This window comes from Lepidochelys olivacea (assembly GCF_965140295.1).
Source record: "Lepidochelys olivacea isolate rLepOli2 genome assembly, chromosome: 24".
In the NCBI taxonomy this organism is placed as follows: domain Eukaryota; kingdom Metazoa; phylum Chordata; order Testudines; family Cheloniidae; genus Lepidochelys; species Lepidochelys olivacea.
In genome coordinates, this window is record NC_140434.1 from 13,755,375 (window position 1) to 13,767,202 (window position 11,828).

The 11,828-nt window shown below is 49.1% G+C and overlaps 1 protein-coding gene across 1 annotated transcript in view; it reads right to left on the minus strand.

Annotated features, from left to right (window-relative positions):
* Positions 1-11,309, minus strand: part of LOC311512419 (IgGFc-binding protein-like) — a gene marked incomplete at its 5' end in the record, with an annotated part of 58,674 nt that extends 47,365 nt beyond the window's left edge. The window contains 7 exons of the mRNA XM_084613632.1: positions 2,533-3,109; positions 3,887-4,215; positions 6,131-6,272; positions 6,707-6,900; positions 7,136-7,709; positions 10,886-11,179; positions 11,241-11,309. Coding sequence (XP_084469758.1) covers positions 2,533-3,109; positions 3,887-4,215; positions 6,131-6,272; positions 6,707-6,900; positions 7,136-7,709; positions 10,886-11,179; positions 11,241-11,309 — 2,179 coding nt within the window. The remainder of the gene's footprint in view (positions 1-2,532; positions 3,110-3,886; positions 4,216-6,130; positions 6,273-6,706; positions 6,901-7,135; positions 7,710-10,885; positions 11,180-11,240) is intronic.
* Positions 11,310-11,828: the final 519 nt, after the last annotated feature.

Consider the following 11,828-nt stretch of genomic DNA (forward strand, 5'->3'; position numbering starts at 1 on the left):
TCTGAGAGGCTTAAGCACCTTCAGATCCCATGCATTTCAATCGGAGAAGAACATCTCATGGAGCTGCCTCCCTTCTTAACTCCACAATTGTCTATATCTGCTTCACTCTGAAGACCACCAAAAAGGTTCCACAGCCCCCTATGCTCCATGGACACTGAGAAACACTGAACTCCACCATTCTCTATGTGACGTTACACTCCATATTATTTTATGAAAATATGCTAATGAGTGTGAATATAATGTAACTGGAATATGCTTCATGCAAAAGGTCTCTTGTAAGGTATCATTACTAAGTTTATAATCTACTGAGTGTGGTCATCCTATTTGTATGAATATATCATTCTTGTATCTGAAACTAGGAATATAGAATATAACTCTGAGGTCCTATTGTAGTTATGTAAAGTGTACGCCATTAATAGTAGTTTAGAATCTTGATGGCTCCCATCAACTAGGACAATTAACTGTAGATGGCTCTGTTTACTTGCGAGCCTTCCTGTGAGTCAGGCCGGGAAGAATGAAGGCTTGGGGGGTCATAGAATCATAGAATCTAAACCTCCCCCACTGCAACTTGAGACCATTACTCCTCGTTCTGTCATCTGCTACCATTGAGAACAGTCTAGAGCCATCCTCTTTGGAACCCCCTTTTAGGTAGTTGAAAGCAGCTATCAAATCCCCCCTCATTCTTCTCTTCTGCAGGCTAAACAATCCCAGCTCCCTCAGCCTCTCCTCATAAGTCATGTGTTCTAGACCCCTAATCATTTTTGTTGCCCTTCGCTGGACTCTCTCCAATTTATCCACATCCTTCTTGTAGTGTGGGGCCCAAAACTGGACACAGTACTCCAGATGAGGCCTCACCAATGTCGAATAGAGGGGAACGATCACGTCCCTCGATCTGCTCGCTATGCCCCTACTTATACATCCCAAAATGCCATTGGCCTTCTTGGCAACAAGGGCACACTGCTGACTCATATCCAGCTTCTCGTCCACTGTCACCCCTAGGTCCTTTTCCGCAGAACTGCTGCCTAGCCATTCGGTCCCTAGTCTGTAGCGGTGCATTGGATTCTTCCGTCCTAAGTGCAGGACCCTGCACTTATCCTTATTGAACCTCATCAGATTTCTTTTGGCCCAATCCTCCAATTTGTCTAGGTCCTTCTGTATCCTATCCCTCCCCTCCAGCGTATCTACCACTCCTCCCAGTTTAGTATCATCCGCAAATTTGCTGAGAGTGCAATCCACACCATCCTCCAGATCATTTATGAAGATATTGAACAAAACCGGCCCCAGGACTGACCCTCACAGGACATGTGACCATGTCACCTAGTACCGGAATCCATCTTAAACCTGGTGCTTTTCCATTTACAAGGTGTGGTGGGGACCCAAATAGACAAAAGATTTCCGCCTTGTGCCAAAGGTATATAAGGGGGTGGAATAGAACAAAGGAGGCTGCAGTCATGAGAAATCCCTTAGCTACCACCTGAACTGGAACAAGGACTGTACCAGGGGAAAGGATTGGGCCAAGTTTAGAAAGGAGTCTAGTCTGTGAAAGAAGCTTATTGAAACATCTCTGAGGGTGAGATTTACCTGCACTCAGTTTCTTACTGTATTCGGCTTAGATTTGCGTGTTTTTGTTTTATTTTGCTAGGTAATTTACTTTGTTCTGTCTGTTATTATTTGGAACCATTTAAATCCTACTTTTTGTACTTAATAAAATCACTTCTGCTTATTCATTAACCCAGAGAAGTAATTAATTCCTGGGGAAGCAAACAGCTGTGCATCTCTCTCTATCAGTGTTATAGAGGGCGGACAATTTATGAGTTTACCCCGTTGCTGTGTAGCAATGCTTTATACAGAGTAAAACGGATTTATTTGGGGTTTGGATCCCACTGGGAACTGGATGTCTGGGTGCTAGAGACAGGAGCGCGTCTTAAGCTGTTTTCAGCTAAGCCTGCAGCTTTTGGGTGATGTGTTTGAGACCTGGGTCTGTGTTTGCAGCAGGCTAGCGTGTCTGGCTCAACAAGACAGGGTACTGAAGTCCCAAGCTGGCAGGAAAAATGGGCTCAGAGCTAGTCTCAGCACATCAGGTGGCAGCCCCAAGGGATCTCTGTGACCCAACCCGTCACAGTCGGCTTGCCAGATACATCACACTTATAGGGTATATATACATAGGAGACTTAGGCAGCTAGCCTACACTGTCACCTGTGACATTGCATCCACACTGGTATTTTTAGATATCTATCTCAAGCTGAGTGAGTGCGTGAATGTCCACCTGGGCTGAGAATTATGCCTCCCAGCTGCTGTGTATATGTACCCTAGCCACCTGAATCGGTGATTGTTTTAGATCTCATTAACTAACAGGGCCAGGCGGGTTAGCTCTTGGCCCAATGACTGCTTAGAGGGAGCTCTACCCTAAGAGTCAGTGCTGACCCCAGTACCCCAGGGATCCTGGATATTTCCATCCCCATGCTCATCAACAAGATAAACAGATTGACTACTGCTACCACGGTCAATAAGAAACCAAGCTTCCAGACTCACCACAACTGGTCGACGTCCTCCAGTCATCAACAGTGACCCCATGCTTCCTGCAGGCATTCGCGTAGGCCTCCAGCGCCTCACACAGAATGCTCTTGTCCCCCTCATTCAGACACATGTCATAGACGCAGCTGTCAAAGAAGTCATCGGCGCTCACCCTGGAGTGACACTCTCTGAAGGGCCCTCCCGGTGCTTTACTGATCACCCCACAATGACTGTCATCCCCATACAGATCTCTCTTGTTCTCATCACACATTGGACAAGTGTTGTCTTGGCAATAATCCCAGCAAATGGGATCCCGGTCTTGGACTTTCCAACTGGCAGCCCAGCCTACGATGGAGGAGACTCTGGTGCCATTGGATGATGTCATGTCGTCTTCTGGATTCTGGTTGAAGTTTCCACATAGGCCGCACGTGGCCCCATAATAGCTGCTGGGGAGGGTGATCACTACATACCAATTTTTGTCATATGTGATCTGGAGGCCAAAATCCGTCTGCAGGACGGTGCTGAGGTCTTTCTGGTACAGTCTGATTTTACCGTCTTTCAGCGTCACTGGGAGACTGGTGATCACACTGTTCAGCTAGAGACAGAGAGGACGGGGGAGGTATGATAGGTATTATTGCTCTTTCATCCTCACTTGTTCTTATTGCAACTGTCACCTCGCTACTCTTTTCAGCTGTAAATCATTGTCACTTTAACCATTGGCATGTAAAAGAATCACTGAAATCAATGTGACTTTCCCTGATTAAACACAGTATTTATCTAGCTATGCTATCTACCAGTTTCTATCTATCTATCTATCTATCTATCTATCTATCTATCTATCTATCTATCTATCTATCTATCTATCTATCTATCTATCTATCTATCTATCACAACCATGTTAAAAACACAAGACAAGTTGCATTTATAGATTCATAGATATTTAGATCAGAAGGGACCATTATGATCATCTAGTCTGACCTCCTGCACAATGCAGGCCACAGAATTTCACCCACCATTCCTACAAAAAAAACCCTCACACCTATATCTGTGCTATTGAAGTCCTCAAATCATAGTTTAAAGACTTCAAGGAGCAGAGAATCCTCCAGCAAGTGATCCATGCCCCATGCTACAGAGGAAGGCGAAAAACCTCAAGGGCCTCTTCCAATCTGCCCTGTAATTTATGTACTTATATTGCCCATATGATATTTTCAGCTTATGTCGCCTGTATCTAGGATTCCATTTGTGTGAGAGACACTACACTCCTCATTGCTTTTGTGGATACAGACTAACACAGCTACCCACTGATACATGACAAAAAAAATCTGTTTGTTATAAGTAGAAAAGGCACAGAGCCCTGAGCTGGGAAACTCACCCGGACTTTGCCAACTTCCCTCTTATAGATGGAGATGTTGTACCCATAGACGTAGACATTGGTCACCTGCCAAAAGGATATATCCTGGTTCCCCCTATTGTTGTTCTTCTCATCAATGGTGAAGGGCTCCAGGGTAGGGTCGCTGCCACAGTACTTTGCGATGGTGTACTTGCAGGTGTCCTGCAAGTCAAACTTCAGGCCATCAAAAGTTTGGTACTGTGCATCCCCTGAGCCCAGGCAGATTCCAGCGTAGTCAGGAACACATGCCTCTTGGCCATCTTCAATTTTGCATGTCTCCTTGATCCGGCATTTCAAGGCTTTGCAGGGATCTGAAAGGAGAAAAGCCAGTCATATCAACAGGGTAGGGAACTCAAGTCCAGTGTCTAGGCTGGGAGATCCAGCCCCGTCATGGGCACAGCATTCATGCAGAACCAGCTGAGCTAGTGTGACAGGGTTGGGCCAGATGGCTACAGGAGAGTAATAGAAGGCAGATATATTAGCCCCAGGTTAAGTAGGTCCCTTTTCCCTGGGTAAGGTAACAGGGAAGGTTCCAGAACAATCAGGAACCTTCTGGAGACAATTAAGACAGACAGGCTGATTAGAACACCTGCAGCCAATCAAGAAGCTGCTAGAATCAATTAAGGCAGGCTAATCAGGCCACCTGGGTTTAAACAGGAGCTCACTTCAGTTTGTATAAGGAGCTGGGAGCAAGAGGAGCTAGGAGCTGAGAGTGAGAACGCATAGTGTTGGAGGTCTGAGGAGTACAAGCATTATCAGACACCTGAAGGAAGGTGAGGATAAAGAAGGTGTTGGGAGCAGGCCGTGGGGAAGTAGCCCAGGGAGTTGTAGCTATCACACAGCTGTTCCAGGAGGCACTCTGGACAGCTGCATTCCACAGGGCCCTGGGCTGGAACCCAGAGTAGAGGATGGGCCCGGGTTCCCCCAAACCTCCCAGCTCCTCGTCAGACACAGGAAGAGTTGACCTGGACTGTGGGTTCACGAAAACGGCCAAACTAAGGACTGCCGTGAAGCTCCAAGGTGAGCAAATCCGCCAATAAGCACAAGACCCACCAAGGTAGAGGAGGAACTTTGTCACACTAGCCAGAGGACATTGAGAAATTGGGAAACCCGGGATACTCAATGGCACTTGATTTGCTGGAAGCTCTGGTTCCACTCTATCGAAACACTTAATCAAGTTAGTTCAGTTGAAATCAATGAGGCTACACACATGCTTAAAGTTATGCATATGCACAAATGCCTATGGCTCTGATCCAGCAAAGTGCTGAACACCCTCAATAACGCATTGCTATGGCACGGAAGTCATTAGCCATAGGTGCTGGAACTAGGAGCGCTGGGGGTGCTGCTGCACTTCCTGGCTTGAAGTGGATTCCAGTGTATGTAACGTTTAGTTTGGTTCAATGGATCTCAGCATCTCCACTGTAAAAACTGTTCCAGCACCCCTGTCATTGGCTAACTCCCAGTGATTCCATTGGGAGAGGGAATTCAGTCCACAAATCAATGAGAGCTGCAGGTGCTAATGGTCAAACGCTAAGAGGTGCTAAGTGCCTGTGACTCCCGTGGGAGGAAAAGTTCATCTCAGAGATATCCCTCCCCTCCTAACTCCCCACAATTCAGTTCTTATGCTGCTTCACTCTGAAGTCCACCAGCTCAGTTTATAAAGGCTAGTGTGTGTCCTCTCCACAGCGAAGGAGGGGCAGACAGGGTAATGAACTTACACTGGTCAGGCTTCTGACCAAGGCAAGATGGCACAGTTCTGGGGATCTGGGGGGAATAGGCTGGAGCCTCCCTATTGCTGGTTCATGAATGGCTAGGAGAAGCATTTATGTAACTCGGTTAGGTGTGCCCCGGCCTGTGGATGTCTGTGTAAGTGTAGTACCCGCCAGAGGTTTGTAGCTTGCTAACAGCAACACAGCGAGAGGGATACCCCAGGTTGGACAGAGGGCTCAGCAGTCCCACAGTCCAGGTTGCACCCTGGGAACCTCTGTAACAATCATACTTCTTGCTGAATTGCAAACTAGCTATCTCTGTCTATGATTAGCTAAGCAGGATCAGGCTGGTTAGTTAGCAGAAGGGTATTTCTTGAGAAAAAATAAGCTTAATAAATAATCTGTGGTAAACTGGTTTCTCCCATCCCTACCTCAGTTATTCTACCCACAGTAACCCCTCATATGTCAAAGAGTGACTCTCTTTGGGGGCATATGTCAAAGAGTGACTCTCCTTCACCTTTGCTGATGCAGCCCATGATACCGGCTCTGATCTGGCAGGTTTCTTCTCTGGTGCAGTTGTGGGCTTTGCAGGTCACCCCTCGGGCAGGAGCGCAGGTGCAGCTCTGCTGGCACTTGTTCGTCAGGATGATCTCTCTGGGCTGAGGGGATGTTTGGAAAAGGGGAAATAACACAATGTAATGGGGAAAAGATTATTTATAATCATTTCTGTCAGTGCTTAGCCCAGAAATGTGGGGGGATGTGTGTGAAAACATCTGTTCTATTATTTGCTCTTAATGTTAAAGAGAAAGGCTGTCTTGTGGGCTCAGCACTGGGCCAAGGGCCAGAAATAGCATCTAGGTTTTAACCTCCCATCTGCTCCTGACTCACTATGGGTCCGTGAGCAAGTCACTGCCCCTCTCTGTGCCACAGTTTCCCTACAACGGACAAAGGGAATTAAATAATCTTGCCTTTCTTGGATCTTTGGGCATTGAGTACTAGCAGAGTGGGGATGCCAAGGCGGATGGGCCAAAGCTCTGATCCACTATAGCTAACCCTATTCCTGGCTAGTGTAGGGATTAAGATGTGGCGGTACCTTGTAGTATCTCCCATGCTCGAAGCACCCACAGCTCTGCAGAGTCACACAGCCCTGGCCATCGAAGAGGAAGCCCTCGTCACACTGGCAGCCTTCAGCACAGGTCTCCGGGCAGTCCATGATGTCTCCAGAGCAGGTGGTGGTGCAGAGGTCGGCACAGACCTCGTAGTGGCTGTTGGCTGGGCAGGTCAGAGCTTAAATAGAGAGAGAATTAATTTAGGGCAGGAAAGATCTCACCCCATGAACCAGAGGTACAGAGACATGAAGGGGAGGAGAGCTGGGCTGGGAGGAGAGGACAAGGACACTTATTTAAGGTTGGTTTCCATCCAGAAGAATTTCTGAAGAAACCCAGAGGTTTGGAATGAGGTGCCTTGAAATTATGACTGTCCCCAGTGTGTCCCAGAGCTCCATCAGCATCACGGCACTTACGGCAGAAGGAGGCGCTCCTCCACGGCTGGATGATGACCTTGGCCTCTTGGCAGGCCGTCACGTAGCTGTGGATGCTCTGGCACAGGACCTGGGAGTCCCCGTTGCCCAGGCACACATCATACAGGCAGTTGCTGAAATACACGCTGGGGCTGACCGTGCCGTGGCAGGCGGTGAAGGGGCCGTCAGGGGCTGTGAGCAGCCCACAGTTGTTGTGCTCTTTGAAGACATCTTTCCTCTCCTCCTCACAGACCGGACAGCTGTTCCCAGCACAGTTGTCTGTACAGGATGCCTCTGGGATCTGAACTTCCCAGGCAGACCCGAAGGATGCAGTGTCAGGGGCCACCCTGCCATCAGGGAGTAGGAACTCATCATCATGCTGCCCTTTGTAGTTCCCGCACAGGCCGCACATCCGGCCATGGTAGCTCCCCGGGACTGTGACTCTGGCCTGGTAAACCAGGTCGTAGCTCACAGTGAGGCCAAAGTCAGTTTGCACCAGTACGTTCCCGCCATGCTGATATGCCCGGAGCCGCCCATCGGCCACAATCACAGGCAGGTTGTGCGACACCCCGTCCACCTGGGAGGGACAGAGCATCTTGTGTGAGCTGTGGGGAGTGGATACTGTAAGGTTTGGGTTATGGGCAGTGAGTTTTGAGATTCTGTTCTCACTGACACTTGTAGCGTAAATCCAGTATGACTCCAGATCTCACTTTAGAATAACTCCAGATTTACGCCAGTGCCACTGAGATCAGAATCTGGTTCCAGGCCTGCAATAAATTAGGCAGTAAAAGCCCTGATCACTGTATCACATGATCACGCTGGCCCACATCTCTCTCTGCCCCTCACCTCATTCCTGATCCTTTCTCTTCCCCACTCCCTCCATTTCCTTACCCGGCTCTTCGTCTGCACCTGTTTGGGAGCTGACTTCACCGCATCTCAGTTGTTCCCCTTGTGCAAGTGTAATGTGATTTTTGTTAGGTCCTCAGAGATCATCAGCACCACTATTCCCACTCGAATCACTCCCCACCGATCTGTTCCCATCCTGCTGCGCTGATGAGACCCACAGAGTCAAGGGGAGAGGAGATGGAGGCCCGAGGAAGGGTTTCAGCACAGGCTGGGTACAAACAGTGGCAGAGAAGGATAATGATGCCATTGCCAACTGGCAGATTTGCAGCAAGAGGAGGTTTAGGAGGAGAAGGAGAGTTCAAGTTCAAAGTCAATACCCAGGTTAGAAAAAATGGAGACAAATCTTCAAGGGGAAACTTCTTGTCCATATGTTCCAAGCTCGTCACCCGGCCTACCTCTTTGCTCCCCTTTTGCTAACCACCCACCTCCTCCCTGATCCTCTCTCTTTACCATCCCCATCTCCTTCACCCACATTTGGCCTGCAGCTCTGCTTTATGCCCACACCTACACTCAGAACTATCTCCTACTTCTTGTCCAGGTCCTCCCTCCCCTAAAAACCCATGAGTTATGAACCAGGAATGGAAGCAGAGAAGATGGAGCTGAGCTGGAGGATGCTCCCTGTGCCCACAAGAAGCTCTCACATAGCAGCATCCATGAGTAATGCTCTCCACCATCTCCTGTCGGCTATGAGACTCAGTCCCATCCACCTGGATGATGACTTGTCGTCAGTTACTCATGCTTTTGTCAACTCTTGACAGGATTACAGCAGTGGGATATAACCAGACATGAAGCCCTTGGCACTTAGAAAACTTCTGCTGGTACACTCCTCTGCAACACATCTCCTCAGCAACACCAGCTGCTGTGAAGACATCAAACCTGTCCCTACGCTGGCTTTCCAGAGAGTGCTGAAGTTCTCTGTCCTTATCTTCAAGGTACTCAATGGCCTGAGCCCAGGGTATCTAAAAGATCAGCTACACTTCAGGGATGAAAACCATGTGTAAGCAGGGTCTGAATGAGCTTTGGGAAAGGACTCCAGGAACACATGGTATTTGCATAAACACACCTACTCCGTCTAGGTATTCAGTAGAGGGGGCTGCTTTGCCCAAGTGCTCAATTTTGGCTGGTGTTGGGTTACAAATCACTTGTACAGACACTCTTTTCTTAACCTGTGTATTATATAATTTTTTTAACATCTGCTTTAATAATATTTTTAAATTTGAGTGGAGGGGTAATGATTATCAGGTTATCCTGATTGTATGAGCAGAACGGTACTTACCCAGGCCTGACTGATTGAGGAGTTTCCCCTAAACTGAAGCTCATTTGCTAAGCAGGGGGTAGAGAGGTCAGATCCCAGTGAAAGAACGGTGAGAGTCCTAGACAGCATTTGACTCTCCGCTGTATTGTTCAATCATCTCTAGAGCTGAAATCACTGGTAACCAGACGCTGAGCCTTAGATCTGGTGTGGGACCATAGGTGCCGACTCCGTGGGTGCTCCGAGGCTGGAGTGCCCATGGGGAAAAAATGGTGGGTGCTTAGCACCCACTGGCAGCCAAATTCCCTCCCTCTCCCACTGCCTCCCTTCCATTGGTAGGCCCCACAGATCAGTGCCTCCCCCTCTCTCCCCGCACCACCCACCCGCCGCGAACAGCTGTTGTGTGTTCTGCAGGAGGCTGGGAGGGAGGAGCGAGGATGCAGAATGCTGGGGGGAGGGAGTGGAACTGGGTGGGAAGAGGTGGGGTGGGGGGGCCTTGGGGAACAGGTGGAGTGGGGGTGGAGCCTGGGGCACTTTGAAAATCTGGCGCCGGTGCGTCAGACAGGGGTGCAGTGTAAGAGGCTGTACATCCTGCCCGAGCAGTGAGGTTCCCTGGTACCCTCCGGAATCACTGAGAGCTGGCTCAAGCGGTGGGACCTCAGAATGTGCGACGGCAGCGGGGAGCAGGGTGCGGTGGCAGCGGGGTGGCAGAGTAACCAGCGGGGCAGCGGCTGATGGCATAGCAGCCAGTGGTGGCAGAGTGAATGGCAGCAACTGTGAGCCTCCGCGGCTGCAGCAGTAGAGGTATTGATGGACACTTCCCCCCTGGGGGTGGGAGGTGCACTCATGTGAACACACCTCTGAACTCTGGGTCTTCACTGACCAAGGACAGCAACTGTGAGTGAGACACAGTGGAGGACAGGGGCGTGATGTGTTAAAAAAGGAACATTTGTTGTCTTACTTAAACACTAAAAGGTGAAAAAGGGAGGCAAAATGCACTGCCCAGTGTACTTTGGGTTGGGTGTTTGCTCATGGTCACATGCTTTCAAATCGTGCTTGTGTGTTTTCCAAATTCATGCTGGGTCCTTTTCCCTTTTTATTTGACAGAGGGGAAGTATTGCCTCTTAGAGGTACTCAGGGGTGGTGTTTAACACCTGAGCACCAATCACATGATTCCCCTATAAGAGCAGATGGTGGAAGCCAGGCTGATGGTCCAGCACAAAGAGTTCTCAGGGAAAACAGAAGAGAGTGCAGAGGCTGCTACAGACCAGTACACTCCAGCAGGCAAACCTGCAACTTGGGAAGTGAGAAGACAGGCAGGAAAAGCCTAGGAGTGACCAGATAAAGAGGTAAATGGGTGGATGTGAAAACTTTATTCATAATGTGTGTTAATTTAACAAACCAGACCCCTAGGAGGGCTGCTATTATTAGAATTTGTAAGATACATTCAGAGGCCCAAGAGGGTAAATTGAGGCAGTTCACCTGTAGAGTGACCTCTGGCCATGAGGGGACAAACTAGTATAGAACAGAAGAGAATCTCTCCTGGTCAAAAGGAATAAAAAATGATCTAAATGAGGATCTGGAGAAGGACTTACCATGATGAGCCCCTGTTTGCTTTGCAGCAGGGTGAGTGTGATCCCATACACCTGGATGGACACCAGCTTGGCCATGGACACATTCCTGGTGACCCAGTCTTCTTTCTCCACACTGATAGTGAATGGTGTAAGGTGACTAGCATCAGTGCAGGTCTTGGCCAGGATGTAGGTGCAGGTGCCTTGGAAGTCAAAGGGGACCCCGTCGAAAGAGAGGTAGTGGGGATGGCCAAAGGCAGAACAGGTCACAGATCCAAATGGGTGACATTTCTGGATGCCGTCCACGACCCCGCATTCCTCACCAGAACCGCAGGAGAATGCCTTACACACAACCTCCCCACCAGCCTGACACACGCACTGCTCCTCGCATGAAACGCTCGGGTGGAAGGTCTCCCCGGCCTGGTAGTAAAGTCCCCTGTGGAGGCATCCGCACTGGGAAAAGGGGACGCAGTGGTCACCACTGAGAACAAAGCCCTTGTCACACACGCAGCCTTCCTTACACTGGGTCGTGCATTGCACCGGGGCATAGAGGTTGCTGCATGTCAGATCGCAGCTGCTGCTGCAGAATTCGTAGTGACTGTTCGGGGGACAGGACGGAGCTGTAATTAGAACAAAGAGTTAGGTCACATCGTGCCTAAGCAATATGCGCAATGAACCATCACAGAATATGCAATTTCATTCAAGCGCCTAATTTTCTATTTCCTTAGTTTGGTTAATTAATAAAAGGGCAACCTCCTAATTCGGTCCCAGGTCTGGGGACTGGGTGCCCCAGAGACACCAGGTAATGGGATATAGACAATCTCTCTCCAAGGGTTAGGCTTCTAATCTGGTCCAAGATCAGGGTGTAGGGAGTGGAGGGCTCATGGGCCTGGAATTGTTCTGTAGAGCTTTCACCACTAGCTTTTTGCTGAGTCCAGGGCACTAGTGCCTAAAACTCCTTCCCAGG